The sequence below is a fragment of the Hakea prostrata genome, chromosome 2 (assembly GCF_041222555.1).
Source record: "Hakea prostrata isolate BN-2017 chromosome 2, UWA_Hpros_2, whole genome shotgun sequence".
Taxonomy (NCBI): Eukaryota; Viridiplantae; Streptophyta; class Magnoliopsida; order Proteales; family Proteaceae; genus Hakea; species Hakea prostrata.
The window spans coordinates 47,783,612-47,804,803 of NC_142601.1; the positions used below are offsets into that span (position 1 = coordinate 47,783,612).

Sequence of the window (21,192 nt, forward strand, 5' to 3'; positions counted from 1 at the left end):
TATGAATCATGACTCCATAGATTTGAAATCTTTAGATTTTTGAAATCTCCAGGCTCAAGTAACCAAATAGGCCCTAAGGAAACTGAAAATTAGGCCGAAACTGACATCAACTGGACTCCATATCAATCGAAGAGAAGATCAAAATCAGCACGGGAGATCCAACAAACATCCATCAATAGGTTATTCTATATAAACCATCTACTTATTTCCATCATTTAAAGTAATTGAAATCTACTCATAGGCAATTTGTATATGCTTGTTATCCTCTTCTTTGCTTATGCAACTCCTCAACTGTGTTACATTCATCTACCGACTTGATTGTTAGAGGCGGCTACCCAACCAACATGGTCGGCACGCTTTCATTGATTATACCTTGAGGCATTTGATCAATTCCTTAGAGTCAACTTTTAAAGAGAAGTCAAATTTGGATGCAACTAAGTATATTAAAAAAAGAGATTAAAAAAAAAATGAAGTCTTTTTGATGGGTTTAACATAATCAGCATCTTATAAATGAGGTTCAAGATTTCATTCAATGGGTTTTATGCATTTTATTTGTCTTATTCTTTTTGGACAACCTATTTGAAAATCGACAACCCACAAAGGTCTTTTAGATATGAACTTCTGTTTGTGTCTATCAATTTTACAAATTTAAATATATAAATTCACATTCATGAAAACCCTAAGCTATATTAACACATTTAAATTATCATTCACCAATCATTGGCATTCTATAATTGAATCCTCATGTATAATTTAATTCCCAAGATTTCAGATCAAAATACTAAAACTTGGATAAAATTTCATCGACCAACAATAACAACCAAATCACCGAGACTCAAATACCGAAACCAAGATGTTTTATCTTTGAAGAAGTCCGAGCGGCGCCCCCGCGGGCCCCCGCGGGCCGCTAAAACGGGGCCCACGGGAAAACATTTTTGAAACCAAAAAAAATTAAAATCTTCATCCATAGGCCCCACTGCTTTGTGTGGTCGGGAACCCGTCAGAAAGCACTTTGTGCTATCCCGATGGGGTGAGGATCCGGATTAGTGTCTCTACTCTACCCACAAGAAGAACTCACGAGTCACGACATGTCTGAAAAAAGAAAGAATTCAATTCACTCAAATTGAGGTGACACTTGTCATTAAATATTTGGGCAACGAAAGTGGCCAATAATGCAATTTCAATTCCAACTTTTTATTGCATATTGCAATGTTAATAAAGGCTTGAAAATGACAGTAACCAATCATTATTCAACATGATTACATATTAAATATGATGGACTAACCTATTTTAATATAATTATCAAAATAAAACTATTACTATCAAAATCATGATAATTATATTTTGATGCAACCACCTCTCTCACCTCCTTGATATGTGCCTCTCTCTCTCTCCAATGCCTGGAATGGTTGGGTAGGGATTCCCTTAGTAGTAAAATATTACATGAGAGATTAAATGAGAATACCAAAACATTTCTTTTTGGGTATGAACAGGAAAACTCAACATGGGCAAAAGTTGATTTGTAAATTACATCATCTTTCTACTCTCAATTAATGAACATATGGACAAGAACTGAATGCCTTTCTTTCCACAAAAACAGAAAAAACTTGACCGGATCATGATAACTGATATATGTATATGGTCGAAGAACTAAACATTAGAAGTGGACCAGAACCTTTTGGGAAACATCTTGAGGATGAATTGCTCCTTCTAATCAGGTTCTTAAACTGTAGAGATCTAATTGGATCCGATGCATTCGTGCTTTGATGGTCACCACCCCTTTCATTGATCTTTGAGAATAAATTGCTCTACCTTCACTTTCGCTATGTTCCGGGAACCTTATCCGCTGCAAGAAAGAAAAAAAATGACACTCATTTTCAGTTTCTAATTGAGTCATCTGACCGCAAACGAACAAGGAATCAAAATGGAAACATGGAAACATAGGGTATCAAGCAAACAAACATCATACTGTCCGCATTCCGTTTTATACACCAATTACAACTGCAAATAGTCATTACAACAAAACTATTAAGAGGTTCTGGTAAACATTTTATGACATATTCAAGATAATTTAAAGCCGAAAAAGCTCATATACAGAACCCTTGTGATTTAAATGAGTGGAGAAGAATATAAAAATTAGGAGAAGTGAGACATGCCACAGAACATCTCAACCTAACCTAACACCGATGGTACTTTTCCTAATGTGAGCCAACAGTATTTGTAATGAATTACCCACAAACGAAACCTGTAGTGGTAATGGCTCCTGACTGGCAACAGTAAGTTCCCTGATCCTCAAATCCCTAAAAAAGGGCATGCCGGGTGCACAAGGCTTCCGCCGGCATAGAGCCTGGGGAGGGTCAAAATTAATGCAGCCTTACCCCCACTCCATGGAGTGTTTATTTCCAGACTGATTTTAGATTAACAGAAAATTCAAAACTTAATTTTGTGCTAAAATTTGCCATCAACCAAGCTGCACAAGAATTTAGCAGATGGCACCAAGGGATTTTTAGCAAATTCTGGATCAAATAATAACTGAGCAACCAATTAATGAGTCAGGTTCTATTTCTTCAATCCTAGTTTTACAATTAAGAAGATAACAGAAACGTAATATAATTAAAAGTTAATGAAACAATTCTTTGGTGTGTTGGTTCAGAAAACAAAATAACGTGCAAACTCGATTCAATTATTTAATAGACTACCTGAACAGGTAGACTTAACAATAGGTGTAAGCTCAAATATATTAATGATACAGATAATCAATTTTTGTACCCAAAAAAAAATGGATTACTGAAATTTTATAGTTATAATCAAGCCACAGGTTTGAAGTAGTTCAGCAAAAAATAACACGATACATGGAAACAGAAATTGTAGAAAAGACATGATATTTCCTAACAGAACTATCATCGAAAGATTGATTTTATACTCAGATTGTCTATATGGCACTTGATAATCTTAGAAGGAACTCACCAACTGATTTAGGATCCACATGTACAAAGAAACTAGCTGCAACTATTATATAGCAAAGAATGAGCATTAATCCTTTAAAGTAATTTGAAGTTCCCTCCTGCAAGTAAGACGACCACGAAACAAATAGTCCATAAGCCCCAAGAATACTCTTTTAAATTTAGGGGAAAAAAGGGGTGGGGTGGGGTGGGGCAAGAAACAACACAACATTTTGGATGTCTGCCTATCTGATGTCCAATTATGCACTAAATATCTACCTCTATAAACCCTCAAATCTAACTGTATCTGTTAAAATTTTGACAAATCCTACCTTTTGAAATGGAAGACACGAATCAAATAGATTGTTCCTACAATTATCACCCACATCATGGACTGTTATGAACAAAAATGCCACAACTATTGATAGTGTCAAAAGTCCACAATTAACATCAAAGTCTTTTGACCTCTTTGTATAAACATCAAAAGAACAACATCACCAAGAGCCTCAAGAGATTCTTATGGTCTATTTTCTCTTGTACAAAGAAGTATGAAATTGGTATTTCATTAAGAAAAAAGGTCTTTGGAAGTCACACGTAGAGATTAAAGAAAAAAAATTTCCTTAAAATTATTATTTCATGCTGAACATAAATGCTGATGGCACAAATATTAATGGTAGATAATCCATAAGAGCAGGAGTATCGCAAGAAATCTATAAGTTTGGGGGGTGAATGCAAGCTGTAAAGTGCAGGAGGCAGGAATGTATATATGAAGGAAGAAAAATGTGGGGAAAGAACTTCGATAGAAGATCTAGTTGACTATTTAAAATTTATAACAGCAACTGCACCAGAGTGCTATGGTGCAAATTGAAAAGCTCCAGCAGGAGAAATGGGAACAAAATGGAATATGTTGGAAATTATAATAGAAAGCAATAAGGTTTACCATTCAAAAAAAACAAACAATATCACCCAAAGAAAGTATTTGTGAGCCGGTAGCAAGTAGCTGGGTCAATATTTTGTTTGCTTTCATCGAGTAACCAATCTTAGAAACAAACTCTTAGCTAGAAAAGTCCTACAGTTTGACTAGTTATCAATGAAAAACATACACTTTATCTGCCAATGCAAAGTTACTATCAATTTAAAGACAATTTCATTTTCTTAATCAATGGAAACAAACCTGCAGCAAGAAGGCTACGACTAAAACTGTAATGAAAAGCGTGGCTGTCTCAAAAAGTTGAAAGTTCAAATCCATAGGGCGTCCCATGATCCATCCTACGACCACACAGAAGGGAATCTGCAGTAACATCAAAGTAAAATTGAAACATACTTGACAGAAATTGATTTTTTTATATTTTTAAATGTGAAAAAATAAAATGTAACAAATTATAATTTCTAACTTTGTAAATGCATCAGAAGTTCTAACATGGACTGCTGTCTAGATGTCCAGGATACACCACTATCGTTGAATTCTACAAATAACAAAATTAAGTTCACGATGATCTTTCTATTGGATTGTTTTTTATTTTCATATGAACCATTTATAATCTATGGAAATTTCTCCTTTACATCACCAGTTTTGTATAGCTATAAGTGAGGAAACTGAAACCAAACTAGTGAAAAGAGTATAATTGCTCAATGCTTAAAGTATCATATAAGATTATCATATCAAAAAGGTGATTTGAAGAGAAATATCCTACTATTAGAGAGATGCAATGCATAGAGGTTTTCATGCATAAAACACCATAAATAAATAATATTTTAAAATATATATGCACATGAGAAGAACAAAGTACAAGAAGACAAGTGCACATGTAATTAAAGATAAAAGCTTTTTTTCTGTACTAAGGTCATTTCCTGTTTGGGAAGATTTTGGGTTTAGATACACACCTCACTGCTTAGAAAGAAAACATGGTTCACCACTAGAAAGAATTCGCTCCCCCCCCCCCCCATGCAGCCTTACCCCAACAATTTTTGCTGAGAGGTTTTTTCAATAACATCAAGTTGATTTTCTTTAAAGAAAAAGGTAAATGATTGAAACACCTCAAAATTGCAACCTTTATTCGCTGACACTCCATCTCAAAATTTAACATGCACGCACACCCGATAACTGGACATGCTTTTGACAGATTAGTACAATCTGTTAGTTGATTAGTACAATCTGTTAGTGACTTTCATTAAATCATCGTATTTTTTAAATTCCGAGACTACCCTTATTTGGATGCAAGATCACCCTAATACTCCTTGAGCTTAAATCCTCCAAAAAAAAAAACCTACTTGAAACATTTCAAAAAATCTTGCTCCACTTTTGTCTTAGAATCTCCTCAGCATATCTATGTATACTTTTGTTTAACAAATAAGAGTTCATAACTACAAAAACTGAATTCACTTGCAACTTTCAGATTCTTCTGCTCTAAACTTGAACTCTGAACCGTAACCTGACAACCTTTTCTTGGAATCTCTCTCATGGTTTCTTCTTCTTACTAGTTTTTGAAGCAAGATATTCAGCTGCAAATCAAGTTTCAAGCTGTTCCCCCCCCCCCCTCTTCTCTCTTCGGCAGAATGTCTAAAAGCAGTAGGGATTCAAACTCCAACATATTCTCTTCCAACTATCACGTATCCTTTATCCTCGGCCAATTGAACCTTTGATTTCAAAAGATCCATTTTCTGTGGTTCACTGGGTAAACAGAAGAGCAGAACATTTGGTAGACATTGAACTAAGCTTGCATCACAAACTTTGCCTTTCCATCGAGATTGCTTTTGTTGGATCTCACATGCCGGACCCATCAGGGTGGATGAGATGAAATCAAAGCTGACCCAGTCACTGAAATCTTTTCTCTACTCCTCCATCACTATTCACTATATGTTAGGGCCAAATTTCTGGGGATTTGGTCACACTTAAAATGAGTTCTAGTGATGTAAAACCTTGAACCAGCGATGGAGATTAGTTTTGAGAATTCTGAAATAGATTCTAGCAGAGAATTTGGTACAAGATCTGACAATTTTCACACTCCAAAATGAATACTGGTTACAAAATTTCAAAGAAGGGTTTGCGCTTAGGGTAGGTAGCAGAATAATAGATCTCAACTAAAAGAGGATTGGGGACAAGAGACGACACTTCGTTTCTCTTGGGCTGCAAGACTGCAACCATGTCCAGGACAAAGGGAACAATGTCTAAAGAAGAAGAAGAAGAAGAATGAGGGAGCAAGACAGAGAATAGCACACTGTAGAAAGGGGTGCAGAAGAAGCTCCTAAATGACTTTTCGTTTTAGGCCTTTTCGTTTTAGGCTTTTCAACCTTTTCAGCCCTTTCTTATTCTCAGACTTTTGCAGGATTATCCAGAGAGCAATCTTGATGAACGAGAAGAAAAGAAAAAAAAAAGAAGAAAACAAAAAGAAAAAGAAAAGAGGGAATATAAAAGGGGTAAGTCTTTCCATCTTAATCTTAACCCTTCTGTGTAAGGGTACAACGGTCTTCTTGTCTTTGGACATTAGTTCTAAGAGAATTGGGGACGTATGTTCTTAAGCCTGTGAACAAAGTGAGCCAATTTGTGGCGGCTCTATCATATGCTCGAAAAAAAATATATTCAATACAATGCCTTACTGGAGTTCATGGTAAGTAAGTGATTTGAGTCATTGACCAAACTAATATAGTTTATAAGATATTTATCAAGTTTATCAATGAATATAAACGATAGCTGGTCGTGTATAGGACCTACAAAATTGATAATTATGTAAGTTTGTATCAGTACTGTAGTGCCTAAAATCAACACACACATTGGTGGATACAATTATGATACTTAAAACTTTGAAATTGGCTAACTAAAAAGTCAGGCTTCATGTTCCCATCTCAAAATTCAGTTCGAAGCTCACCAAAAAGCAAAGCAAACAATTTTACTCAACCCAGACACCTAGAATTTGGGTTTTATTCAGACCACAATACTCAGTCATTCTTAGCCAAAGAACAGAAAAGCAGCAAAATTTAAAAGGAAAGGGCCAACGGCAGGAATTGAAATCAAAACACTACGTCAAATCGGAAACACAGTAAAATAGCATATCAGAGTTGACACTACATATGCTTTTGAGTTTTGACATTATCTGGTTTTATAGACAACTTGCTGTTGGTATTATACCAGTAGGAAGAAAAGTGGCTAAATCTTAGGTTTCATTCCGGATTTCTGTAAATACTTCCTACAGCATGATCAGGCTCCAATTTTTAATACCTACCCCAAACATGGATATCTGAGTTGAGGATCCTATTGCAACTCCGATGGAAATATCCTGCACAGAAATATAGAGAGAGAAAAATATGTATAAGGAATTGGATTCTAACATGAACGAGCTGAAAATTTTCCATCCATACAAGCACTTACAAGCTTGTCTTTCATAGCAAACATAATAGCACTTGCATGCTCCGCAGCATTCCCAACAATAGGGAGTAAGATGACACTAATGAATGCAATTGGCATTGACCATGCAGCAGATGCACCCTGCAAAACAACTCAACCAGAAAAGGACACAATCAAGACTTGGAGAGAAACTAAACCAAAGTTACTTTTATTACACAAATTTTCTTGTTTCCAAAAGAAATAGAAGAATAGAAAACCTGTGAATGAGATCCTCCACATTTGGGAGACACAACACAGAGAAAAGATCATGCTATAAGTTACATAGCGCCTAAAGATATATAGGTAATACTTTGCATGTATCATGTGCTAAGGAGATCTAAATTTTCTTGTCACAGTTTCAACTAACCAATCAAGTAGGGGATGCTTAGAATGGAAGGTGAATTACCTCTATGGTATCAACTAGATACTCAGAAAGGATTGAAATCCAAATAGTCAAAATTGAAAGCCATATTATTGATTCCCACATGGAGATCTCGGGGACTTCTTCATCAGAGCTTCCCTCGGTTGGAGTTACATCCTAGACCCACATTCATCAAATTGAAATCCACAATCAGGAAAAAACAAATAAGATAAAATAAATAAATTGAGTAGGAAATTGATAAAACAGCTATAAATAAATTGTCAACCGACACATACATACTAAATACTTAGAAGGCTATAGTTATATAAGAAGAACAAACACAACAAACTTTTGGAAATATTGAAGAGACCAACCTCATTGAGTGGCATGTACAGATTTTTGTTATTTCTAGCTGAGAAACAAGATAGGGCACATTTGCCACAAGCGTGATCTAACTCTGACTTTCCAAACTCTCACTGTGGGTTCGTGTATTGGAGGATAGCTGGAAAGCATAAGCCCATGGCTGCCATCACTGATTCACTGGCAACCCCAAGTTCACAACAGCAGCTGCATGCTCGTCAAGAAGTAAAGGTGTAATCATGATTCATTTGTGAACTTGGAGTTGCTGTGAATGGCAGTGATGGGCTTCACGTCTCCAGCTGTCCTCCACTACCCACACACTGAGAGTTCAGACTTCAGAGTTGACCCTTTCAAGGTTAGCAGATGTATCTTGTATTTCAGCTGAATACTCACAAGAATCCATACATGCCAATCAATGAGGTTGGTTTCTTGACTCCCTTTAATATTTCCAGAAGTATGCTAGGTTTGTTATTGTTCTACAATTATACCCTGCTAAATATTTTCAACTGCCGTCAGCTCCACTGACTGCTTCTTTTAGAGCTATAACCCTTATAAAAAAAGAGCTTTACTGCATTCAACAATGATTCTTCCATTCTTCGTTTGAAGACTAAGTCCTAGCTCCTGAATTTTCTTTTCTGAAGGGGATTTTGGGTATTATATCAAAAGTTTTAAGCCTCTCATGGGTCAGAGGCACTGTCAAGCCCTCAGGGGCTTTCTTTGAATGTCAATTTTTACTTGATTAGTGCCTGCAAAGTATAGAGCTGTATCATCTCAAGGTTAGATAAAAATGTCTCTGGATTATGTTTGGGCCTGGTTGCAGCTGCTGTAGAACCACCCTCTGTAGCGACATAGATCCATAATTAGTAAAATTCATTAAAAGTGTAACAGTATAGACAAGCAAACTGCTGCAGACCCCCTCTTCTTTCTATAGACTATTGGTTTTTGTTTTCTGGATGTGGATTGGGCATTCTGTACAATCACCCTCTGTAGGAACATACATCCACAATTAGTTAATTCATTAAAAGTGTAACAATATAGACAAGCAAACTGCTGCAGATTCCCCTCTTCTTTCTATAGAGTATTGGTTTTTTGTTTTCCAGATATGGATTGGGCATCTTGCTGAATCTTTTTTTTGTGCTTGCCAACAGTAGTTGCAGTATGATTAAAATCCAGACAACTGATTGCAAATCTTGCTTCACCACCCTTCTTTATACCCTTTCTCAACTCTGGTTCTAACCTTAACTGCATCAAAGAGGATCTAGTCCTGGTCAATTTGTGGCAAAAATCCAGAAAACAAGCCAAAAGTGCCAGTGAACTATGGCACAATGTTTCTCATGGAAGTTGACTATATTTGTCATATTCAAAATATGTAGCAGGTTATGGTAATATAACGAGAACAAACATAGCATACAGGGGGAAATAATTAAAGAGACCAACCTCATCAACTGGAATGTATTGATTCTTCTGACTCTTCAGCTGGAAAAAAAGATACGCTGCATATGCCACAAGCATAACACAGCTGCTAAACCTTGAAAGGGCTAGTTCTGACTTTCCAAACTCTATTTCAGTGTGCGTGTAGTGGAGGACAGCTGGAAATAATAAGCCCATGACTGCCATCAACAGCAACCCCGAATTCACAACAGCAGTTGCCTGCTCATAAAGTATTAAAGGTATAACCATTGCATATTTCAAGAATTGCAACAGGGATACTGGAGCAAATGGAAATTTAGAGAGAGAAATTTAAAATTCTTACCTTGTTAAACACCTGCTCTTTCTTACAGAAAACGATCCCACCACTGAAGAATGCACAACCAAGCACCAGCAACATGTTTGACAAAATTGAACCTAATAGTGACTGCTGAACAATGCGCAACATTCCATGTTTCAGTGCATAAATTGATATTATCAATTCTGTTGCATTTCCAAATGTTGCATTTAAAAGACCCCCAACTGCATGTTCCAATACAATACAACACATTAAAAGCAAATCTAGAGATGTCATAACTGGTACCATTGGATACAAAATGTAAGCCAAAAAACTAAACACGAGCACATGCATTGTAAACAGACTATGCATAATCCAATAATAGAAAGAACAAGGACAGACCATGCATGTCTTAAAGGCCCTACCTGTTTAAAGGGGAAAGAGGGATCAGATTGTTGGGAAGATGGAACCCACATATTGATGGGGTTTATTATTGCTGAAATCTTGAGGTAAAGTTAATTTTACCATGAACAGTAAGAAAGTCCCACTAATTTTGTGGGACGCCGATACGAGCGGTATTAGATTTTGAAATGTCAGATCAGTAGACAAAGCAGCTGATGTTCCCTGAGCTTTTATAAGTATACGACCGCATATTAACCAAACAAAGTTGGCGTGGAATTTTAAAGTGCCAAATCAGCATTTTCTCAGCACACTTAAATCTCCCTACAATCAAACAGGGCTTAAAAGCTAACTTAAACCGAGGCCACCAAACGAAAATAATCCAAACTAGGTTCTTTTCTCTCATTTTTTACATAAATGAGATACCAGGTGTGCTTTAAAGTAGAATAATTCTATATCTCATCTTTAAATTTACACAACCTAAGGCTTACCAGTAGCTCCAGTATAGAATGCGAGCTGCCTGCATCAGAGAGAAAATCGACTACTTTAGGAAAATGTCCCTTGTCATGTTGCAATATAGCAAAATTTTAAAAGGGGAAAAACTTATACAAGATCTCACTAGGTAGACTATGTGAATCCTTACTCTGTAGCATAACCCAAACGTTCAGCTAAAGGAGTAATACCCAGTAGACTGAAAAAGAACACCCAACCCTACAGTCCATTGGAAGAAATGCATCAAAACACAGAATATGTATGGCAACCTACTGAGCACACCAATATAAAGAAGCACAACTTACATGATGACCAGTCAAATTATGGATGATAACTGCCAGAGGGCCAAAAGGCATAAGTAAATTGATTTTGGTCGTGAATACTACAACCTTTAGGCTCCTGAACACTCTGTTCCTCATATTCCTAATACCATGGGCTTGTGGACCTCCTGAAATCGATCCATGTTGAATTGCAAATGAAGTGGGGCTAACAAGGCTCTCATCCTCAAATTCAAGCACTGCTCTTTCATCTATTGATTCCATCTGTGCCATCAATATCCTTCCATTAGAAAGCTTCTGGAGGAAACAAAAAAAAAAGGAGGGTTGGACATGAGAACGGGGGAGTTTTACAACTTATAACGATATGTTCTAATAAGAAGAAATCATAATTTACTGTTTTGCATCTCTTAACACCCTCTCTTTTTCATTGAGAAAAAGATGCAGCCAAGAGAAAAAAAATTGAAATGGTCAACCTAATGGAGTTCTATGGAAATTTAAATTTTTGCTACAACTAAAGTGAAAGAGACAATGAAATGAGAATGAACCTGATATGTTTCTGATGACTTGTCCATTTGCTACTCAAGAACAAAGCGTAACCCATTCCCAATCACGAGCATCAACGGAAGCGAAAGGACATCCACAGTTCAGTTTTCCAGAACCAAAGGGAGGACTAAGTACAGTGGATTGTCTCCAGTAAGTGGATATTAAATTAAAAATGAGAGAAAGAAAAGAAAATTCAAATTACGTAAACAGATTCCGCTTTTACTTCTGTGCGTAATAGATAATCGTAAATCAATCACACTAATATACAATTGCTCTGTCTCCAACCTTTTTTTTTTTTTTTTGGTTGGGGGGGGGGGGGGAACAGAAGTAAGCAAGATCACTTAACTAAACATTAAAATAATCAAATTTAGGTAACACCACTCCCAAAAGTTTAAGGATGAAACTCATATGATATTTTAAGGCTCAAACTTCAAAGCAAGCTTTCCAAGAATGTTTATGATGGTGCTAAGATATTGTCAAGAAAGATATCATAAAATTGATGCTTGGTCCAAGGATGAAATCCTATTAATTTCTGAATCTCACACACAAAATCAAAAGAGAGAACATCAATTTGAAAGGTATGGCAGAATGAAGAGACAACATAACAAGAGGAAATTATTGGTTCATTTATAAGACTAACTAACGATGAAACAGACCAGTGGTAAAAGTACCTAATTGGTCAAGGATTGGGTTAGGCCTTTCCTTATTAGAGCAAAAGTCTACTTTTAAGTCCTTTACATAAGGTTGATAATAGGGGCTGTTATTGAACACAGATTTGATTATTGAAATTGTTGGTTGCAATCTGGCAGGTGTTTCCCTTCTCTGACAGAAACCTTCGATTACTGTTTAAAGTCTAGATTGGTTGGCTCCTGGGTGTTTCTAGTCCAAGTTCCTATTTGTGGTTGGTGTTCAAAGTCCAAGAGATTATTATTTATTAATATTTTGTGTTTAAAACCTGAACTCCCGTTGAGGCTGTGGAATCAGCCTGTGTTTGAAATTATTGCCAACTTGGGGCTGCTTCCATTAATGGACTACATCCACAAAGAATAAAGTTTGTAAGTTTTCACTTTTTCTCTCCTATCTTCTAGAATATCACCAGTAATGTGTCTCTTGAGAAGATTCTGGCCAGCCCATCCAACCTATAGATCTTCATCCCCTTCGAATCCCATAAACCTTCCTAACAAAGCCATCTGAATCTGGTTGCAAACTGACAGCAGAAACTTAGTTTTGGTTTACCAATTTTCATCAGGAAGACGTTTGCAAGACCTAACTTTCAGCTCATAATCTATCCATCAGTTTCAGCCAATGTTTGGATTGAAGTAACCTTTCCACATCCCTGATGCTCAATCCTTACAACCTTAGCCCAAGCCTTAATTTCTACGAGAAACCCTGATCCCCAAGACCCTAATTTTCTAAATTGGAGTTTGGTTTATTGGATACCAAAAGAACCAAAAAATAAGGCCAGTATTTTAGTTTTACTCACGTAAAAACTTGGCAATTTGCATGGTTCCAACTTGGTCTAAATCCCTGTTTTTGTTTCATCCACCAAAAAAATATCATTAACAAAAAGCTTACACCAAGGGACCTAATCTTAAATGTCACTGGCCAAATCATCTATGTCAAGAGCAAAAAAGTAAAAATAAGGGTATGAAGTTGAATCCTGATGTAGCTCAATTGGAAGTGGGAATTGATTGCCTTGATCTCCTACCGTTCTTATCATCACATAAGCATGTCCACATATTTATTTGAAAATTGAAACACAAGTTTTCTCTGCACATATCAAATCAAACTCCTAGGAAATCTGTAACAAGTTTTCTTTTGGGTTTATAAAAACCACATGGAGATCCTTATCATCTTTAAATCTTTTGATGAGTCTCCGAAGTAAGTAGATAGTTTCATCATGGATCTTCCTAGCATAAAACCAAATTGGTTTTCCATAATATTAGTTTCTTATCTCAAGCAAAATTTCAATAACTCTCTCCTATGATTTAGCATACCTAATTAGTTTTATGTCTTTATGGTTACTTCAGCTTTGAACATCATCTTTATTTATATAAATTGAAACCATGGTGCTTCTCCTTTATACATCTAGTGTCTTCATTGTGCTCATAAATCAAATCCTTATAAAAATAGAATATTTAGCCAACATAGACACATAACTCTAAGCTCTTCCACACTTCTATTGGGATCCATTTGGAGAGTGTGTCTTGCCTACTTTTACCCTCCAATCTTCTTTCACTTCAGGCGCCTAATTTTTTGCATATATTACAACATCTGATGTCTAGAGTGGTGCAACCTTCCAAGACATTAAGGTCATAGAGATTTTCCATCTCTTCTAACCTCCTCATCACTCAATAGTATCTTGCGTAGAACCAGCGCCGATTTTGAATATTTTCCTTTGAAATCAACCTGTGATTGATAGATATGGATGTTGGGCCCTTTGTTCCATAGGCTTACGTAGTAATGGGCTAGTCTATGCAACTAAAAGTTGAGTGTTGAGTGTCTAGACCAAGTATGAAAATAATTCAACTAGTTGGTCTAATTAGGTAAATCTGCCTAACTTATTCTATAAGGGCAGAATGAGACTATTATATGTTTTATTTTCAGTTTTAAGTCTAAGACATTTAAATCTAGTAGGAGTCCTAGGTCTAGTAGGGTTTCAAATTCTATTTCTTCTGGGAGTTTATTTCATGTTTCTATTATGACTTGTAAGGCTGTTAAGCCATATTTCTACCCCCTGGAGGGAAAAATTCAGATTATATGATTTCTCAAGCCTTGAATGCTTTAATGTCTGTGTTGCTGCTGCAGCTAGTGGTTTATGTCAACTTTGGTCAGAGAAGGCCCAACAGAAGTGAATTCCATCGCGTTCTAGGTGAAGTCAAGCCAAGATCCTTGTTGTAGCTGAATTGACAGCCTTTACAAAGACATTCTACTTGATCTACAGGTCCACAAGGCTTTCCCGTCCAGGTTTCTAGCATCCTATACCCCATCCCCCTTCTCCTATCACTTTTTTTTTAGTCTCTTAAATTTTGGGACTTAACAATACACTCAAAATTCAAGGTCAGTTCTAAACCAATCTAACTGGTAGATCTATCCCAAATCTTATGCACATCATCCCCGCTAACCTTACTGACCTTAGATCCTAATTTGCTGGGTATTTATGTTTTCTTGAACTCTCGCACTCCCTGAAAAACCATGAAACTGCATGTCTTCCAATTTTGCCATCCAAACCAAACTAAAGTTTAAGGCTCATATTGCTATATCATTACCTACATTTCCTCCAAGTTTTAGCCCATTCTAGCACCTGAGGACCCTAGTTCCCCATCTCAAGGAACTTATCCTACATCCTCCATCTGTTAAGTATCCTTGAAACCTTTAGAAATCCAATCCTTTTCCCCTAAAAGCCAAACCTAACAACCCCACATGAGACTAATTGGAGTTTACACATGGACCAACTACATATCATTGATTTCATCCCATTAGAACCCATATGAAAAAAAAAAACCTGATGTGAACCAAAACTTTAGGGTTTCACTTGTAAGGATGTTGCCCTAGATATAGGCCCTCCTCAAGATCCTCTCTCAGGGAATCAGCAGTCTTCTAGTTCCAGGGCCGTAGGTGCCTTAAATTGAAGGATCCTTGAAGGAATTAGGGTTTGCAAAGGTTGAGATTAGTCCTAGAAGGGTTCGGCCAGGCCTAGGGTCGAAGGACTTCAGGTTTTGCAGCTTGAATTTTGCTGTAATTTCTGCTTCAGATCTGGGATTGGGTTTAGGGTTATGATTAAAGGGTTTTAAGGGTCGATTTGAAGAGGGTTAGGGTTAGGCTGCTGCAGAAGGAGGTGAAGTTTTTAGGTTTAAAACTGAGGTTCTAGGGTTCAAATAGGGTTGGGGAAGGGCTATTGTTGGAGATTTATAATTTAAGGTCAGTTCCAGTATATTTAGGTCAGTCCTAGTTGGTCGAGGATAGATTTGAGGAGTCCCACGGGGGTTGGGATTCTTGGAATGGGCCAGGGTCGGGATCAAGTGTGGGCAAGGGATTGGGGAAGCTAATCCTAAAAGGGTGGGATGATTGGAGTTGGGGTTGGAGATATATAGTTCTAATTAAGGTTTAGGGTTTCTAGAGGTTGAAGATGAATTGGACAAATTTTAGAACTGAATGGATTAAGGGCTTTTGATAGAGCTAAAAGTAGGAATAAGAGAAGGGGAAGAGAGGGGTAAGTGCTTTAGGGAATCTAGGGCTAAAGGGAGAGGGATATGCTGCTGCCACAGGAAGAAAGGTAGGAGGGGCTCACAGCCTCACAGGTAGGTTACGAGGAGGAAAGGTTTGGAAGGGGCTGGGTGATGTTTAGTTACTTGGAGAAGAAGGAAGGTTGCTGTTATGGTTGAATTGCTGCTGGAATTGAAGAAGGCTGTTTGAAGAAGCACTCACAAACCCGCCGTGGCCCTCCCAAGGAAGCCACGATTTTATTTCCTCCAAACTCAAAATTTCATTCAATACAACTTGTTAATTACAGAGTAAGGAGGCTTTATTTATAGCCTTAAAATAAGAAACAAAATAAGACTCTAATTAGGAAACCTAACTGACTTCGAACTGACTTACAAGGTCTAGTTAAGACTTTGACTGGACTAACAACCACTAACATAAACAAGGATTTATCATAACTTACTTTAGAGAGATCCAACAAAGATTCTACGAGTAGATAAAAGTAGACTCAAATTAGGGGATCCTAACACAACTGGAAATCAAACCTAGAGAAGGACTCTGCAACAACTCACAAAATACTAATCAAATGAGAAAATAAAAATAGATCTAGGGTCCAAACAACAAACTGGACTCAATGGGACCCAGACCTAAGACACCCAAAAATTGGTAAAACTACCAAAATACCCCTGGTTCAAATTAGGGGTCCTAGGGTTTGGCGAAGTAACTCTATGCCCTAGGGAATATTTAGAAACAGTTTACATCACCCCACCAGCCAATAACTGAAATTTCAAAAGAACATTTCTTAGTGCCATCTGCCAGTTGGTTTCCACAAAAGATCTTGGTAAATTGGCAGTCATTCATTTGAAGCTACATTTTTACACAAAAGATCTTGGTAAATTAGCTGTCATTCGTTTGAAGCTACATCAAATGCATCATCCTCAGTTTTAGTGCATCTAAAACGATCAAAATCTCAATTCTTCCTTTCTCATTTTATCTTACACACAGCTTTTCTCTTTTATGCTCAAATTTTTACCAGCAACAGGTTTCTGCCTTGATGGCTGCCAAAACATCATCAACCAGCCACCAAGTCAGGCTAGATGAATGAGCTTTTCCTAATTTTCCAAGGATATATCTAGCAACCTTTTAAGGCAAGTAGTCATCTCATTTTACAACAGATTAGGGTTTCCATCAAAGTATCAACTTCCTTTTTTGACTATTTCACCAGCAACAGATATTCTCCTTTATAGCTCCACCACTTTATCCTTTGGAAATTTTATCTAATGTAAGGCTACAGTACACTATAGTTAACCTAGTCCCAAGATACCAAGATGATATACAAATCCCACATTCAACAGAAGTCAAAACACTACAGATGCAGGTCTAGAGATAGCAGTTACACAACTTGTATGGTCTTGTTCCTACCAAAATAGATATCCAAGAATCTTATCTCAAACTGATGGCAGGATGAAGAAATATCAGTAGGACACCGAATTCAGAAACTAAACTCTGAATTAGAAAGGGAATAAAAACCATACCAGCCAGCAGAACAAATCCACACTTAAATCAAGTGAAGATAATGTTAACAGGGATTTAGAAAATGTGGTACACAGTGCACAAGGCTCCTGCAATTAGCAATGTCTGGGGATCATCAGGGGTACAAAGCCTTACCCCTGTTTTCATGCTTGAACCCGTGACCAAGTGTTCAGAAAGGGAGCACTTTGACCAATGCACCAAGCACAACCTTCATTCCAACCTTAGGAATTTTTGCTCCAAAAATTAGCCAATTCCTTGACTAATAACAGAGTCATTGAAATCTGAAGTTGTTGCAGAATCTGCGCAGGGAACCTGAATTTCAGGCCTGCAGCAGCTCTCCTATAGGAATTGTGTCATCACATGAGGTTCACGTGGCGACTAAGAGTTGAATCAGACTTTAAAAAGTGTTGTTGGAGCCTCACAGTACCAGTAGAAGAAGAGATTGATTCAAGTGGGAAGAAGATAGCTAGGATAAATAGATAGCACCTATGACTGTAGGTTAGAAACATTATAAATAGAAGGGAATAGCCAACTATAGACCCTATAAGCAGAGCCTGTTGTGATTCAACAGCACTCATATCTCTCTCTCTCTCTCAAGAGATTGACTGGAGAACAAAGAGGATATAAAAGATAGATGGCATTAGTAATTGTAACTTACAAACATTAGGCTTTATAAATAGAAGGAACTAAGCCTACTATAGACTCTATAAGCAAAGTCTGTCCCTCCCCTCAGAATCTTGGTTACTTGTGTTACTGCTATGTACCTCTTACAAAAATAAACTAACTTGCAGTGCTTAAGGCTAATTTCACTTTTCAGTGACAAGAAGTATATAGCATAGCTAAGACAGATCCAGCGTACAACACTATGGATATGGTAGAGTAATATGGATATAAATAAGAAGACTCAGACAATCCTACTTACTTTTGATAGACTCCAATCTCAAAACGACCACAAGAGAGAACAGAAGAAGTGGGAAAATTCAATGAAATTGGTAGCGAATAAATTGAATTGGGAGGGCAGATCAACCATAAACTTGATTTTTTATACATATAGATGTCAGAGTAATTGGATCTTAGTAAAGATTTGAGGAATGGCCGTGAAGAGGGCACTTACCATAACAATATTAGGAGTGGGATGCAGGAATATTGCCCAACAAAAGGCTAAAAAGTGGGAAGGAAGGACTACAAAAATGGATTGAAAATGATAATGAATCGAGAAATAGCACCAAGCAGTTGATATGGTTACATCGAGTACAAAGGCACTTTGGGTTGACAAAGAAAGACAAGAATCAACCAAAAATTGAGACTAATCACCCAGCTTGGAAAATAATGAATGACAAATGGGTTTAATCACAGATAGATCCGAAAAAGAAGGAAGAATAAAAAAAAAAATAGTTTTCTCCTTCGCCCCCCTATAGCATTTGAATGAATAATTTCAGCATCCAAATCTTGACAATGAAAAAGACGAGAAAGAAGAAGGGTATAAATGAGATGATTTTTTAAAAGCCTCAAGCAATGAAAGAAGTTCTACTCCTCAGAAACATTTAAAAATGGTCAAGATGATTATAGTGAAACTGATGAAAAGAAAGCCTGTAATTTCGAATGATGCTGCAATACCTGAATGCAATAATTTCGATCGATTTGTCTCTACTAGAGATGATACAAAGAGAAAGCCCCTGCATCCAAATGCTGAAAGAAAACCAAATCAACCATTAGAGAAAAAGGAAAAAATAAAAAATAAACACAAAAATAAATATCAAGACAACGACAGGAAACAAGAATCAATACAGACCTACAAGATATTTTACAGAAAGAGGGATTTAATGCAGCAAGCAGAAGAGCAAGCAGAAGAGCAAGAAAGAACCCTTTTTTTTTTTCCTTTTTTTTCTGGTTTGTGGATTGTGGCGCAGGTGGTAGAGATGAAAGTGAGAAGTTAAAATGTTTGTAGCAGAGACATCAAATCCTGCGAAATCAAAGAATTGGTTGTCTTGTAGAGTTTATTGTTGTTGCCGTCTCTTGACTTCTCCGTCTTCTTCGTTTACGCACACATCACTCTTCCTTCTCTACCATTCGTTGCTCCTCTGATCGTTTTTTTTTTTTTTTTCCGTTATTTTTGTAATTCTATTATTTCCCTTTCCATGCCTTCCTTTTTTAGTTTTTCTTTTTTAATTTTTCCTGCTCCGCGTTGAGTTGGGGTTTCTGACTTGGGCATATTTGTCGGTTGAGTTCCCTTTCAATTAATTATCTACACATTTAAAATCAAATCAAACCAAACCAAACCAAATCAAGTCCAACCGTTCAAAATGGTTTTTTTTTTATTGAACCATTCAATTTTGTTAAATTTTGATTTCCCTCACACGAGTCTCGGCACAGATTTCTGCCATAATGGGTAGATGATCCTAACGCGTTAGCATGGGAGAGTCGAGTCAAAGCTAAAAGCTAATTATTGACAATGACCTTTCTACTTATTGTCCCAATTGTTAAAATTTTTCTCAATCAGGAGATGCTAAGTGCTAGTATTTCAGATATGGAATGCGGATTTTGCTTCAGTGCAGCTACTGCACCTATAACCAACGGCTAGCTGGATGGGAACCCTACAGAGGTTATAAATTTGAACCGTTTAATTCAATTGTTCAAATTAAAGTTTCCTTCATCCCCTCTATCCAGGTATTGGATGTAGGTGTAGCGGTTATACCTAAGCATGGCTCACCAAAAGAAGTCTCGCTAGAAAATTTTCAAAAAATCGAGGGCCCTTCGAAAGCTCAGCCACTGAAAAGGATTATGCTAAGTATATACTGAGTAAGCAAATCACCATCTATTGATGAAATCAACCAACTCATTATTGTTCTAACAAAAAAAAAAAAAAAAATCATTATTGTGTGGTTACATATCACTTTCATAATTGATTCATAAGTATAAATTAAGTTACTTCTGACGTTTCTAGAGAGCTTTTTGATTGAATTTGGTTTCCATCAGTGCATCAAAGCAGCAATTCAATTTTGAATTTTGTGAATTTTGTGATACCCTTAAACTCAAAATCAAACTGGTACAGGTTTGGTTCAAACAACTGGGTTGAGCCACCGGTCTAGGACACTTGCCTACATTATTATTATTAGTATTGCAGATATTTTAAAAAATTAAAATAATCAAAAACGCGTTATAGAATTCAGGGTTTATGACTAAATGGGCCGAAATTGTAGAAAAAAGAAATGGGCAACGGAAAGGTTAGGTCAAACTGTTTTTCTTTCTTTGTTTCTTTTTCTAGAATGGGATAGCTATGTCATATAAATAGGAAGTTTAGTTTTTTATTTCTCTATTTAAAAAATAAAAGTATCATGTAATCACGTCGCATGAAATCATTTACCATTGTAATTTACCAAAAACATAAAATAATTCTTAATTCTTAATTCTTAATTTCTTATTTGTTGTAGCTAATATGGCTAATTTTTTTCCCCACTTTTGAATCGAAGAATGTGGATATGGATGGTTCATAAACAAACATGCCAAAATTAGATATGCAACGCGTAGTGCTAAGCATATGTCTTTTTCCTAATTAAATAAAAAATAATAATAATTAAGAAAGACGTGAATCATGATTGGAGGATTATTTTATTTATTTTTTTGGTAAATAAGGATTATATTACTTTCTAGCTAGATTCACGGATCTGGCATAGTATCTCTCATCTAAGATTCTCATTTAAGTTGGTCTCAACACTTTAATTTTTTAGTTGAAAATTTTTCAAAGTTGACAGTTGGTTGGAGGAAAAAAATAATAATAATAAAATAAAAATTGGGATTTCATTTTATTGTAGACAACACTAGGAAGGCACCAAGAGATTTCCTCTCCTATTGGGGGTATTCAACGCTACATTATTCACTAGCAAAGCTCCACACAATATTGGCTTCCTCCTCCTACGAAGTGGTTAGTCCTTAACATGGATGGTTTTCTATCTCAGAGGCGGATGATATGGCATGCTTCGCAGCAATCAAAGGGA

At 36.5% G+C, this 21,192-nt stretch overlaps 1 protein-coding gene across 6 annotated transcripts; it reads right to left on the reverse strand.

The window, feature by feature from the left end:
* Positions 1-1,216: 1,216 nt before the first annotated feature.
* LOC149024560 (vacuolar cation/proton exchanger 3-like) lies at positions 1,217-19,334 on the reverse strand. Of its 6 annotated transcripts, none has more exons than XM_089144796.1 (14): positions 18,990-19,334; positions 18,815-18,886; positions 11,464-11,493; positions 10,946-11,182; positions 10,792-10,859; positions 10,640-10,668; positions 9,798-9,994; positions 9,482-9,694; positions 7,730-7,861; positions 7,309-7,425; positions 7,163-7,216; positions 4,117-4,233; positions 2,968-3,064; positions 1,217-1,846 (listed from the first exon to the last, which is right to left on the reverse strand). In XM_089144796.1, exons 3-14 carry the CDS (start codon positions 11,488-11,490, stop codon positions 1,824-1,826), a joined length of 1,311 nt encoding a protein of 436 aa, XP_089000922.1. In that variant the 5' UTR covers positions 11,491-11,493; positions 18,815-18,886; positions 18,990-19,334; the 3' UTR covers positions 1,217-1,823. The 6 variants fall into 6 exon arrangements, with proteins under 6 accessions (XP_089000922.1, XP_089000921.1, XP_089000919.1 ...); XM_089144795.1 differs by having other exon boundaries at positions 11,464-11,588; XM_089144793.1 differs by having other exon boundaries at positions 10,946-11,215; positions 11,464-11,588; positions 18,994-19,332.
* Between the last annotated feature and the right edge of the window lie 1,858 nt (positions 19,335-21,192).

Bases quoted from the DNA above. Each gene is read 5' to 3' on its own strand.
- LOC149024560 (XM_089144793.1), bottom strand. From the start codon at position 11,490: ATGGACAAGTCATCAGAAACATATCAG. The intron at 9,695-9,797 runs GTAAGAATTTTA...CTTTATGAGCAG, and splicing joins AAGAGCAGGTGTTTAACAAG to GCAACTGCTGTTGTGAATTC. The intron at 7,426-7,729 runs GTAATTCACCTT...GTTGTTTTGCAG, and splicing joins ATCTAGTTGATACCATAGAG to GGTGCATCTGCTGCATGGTC.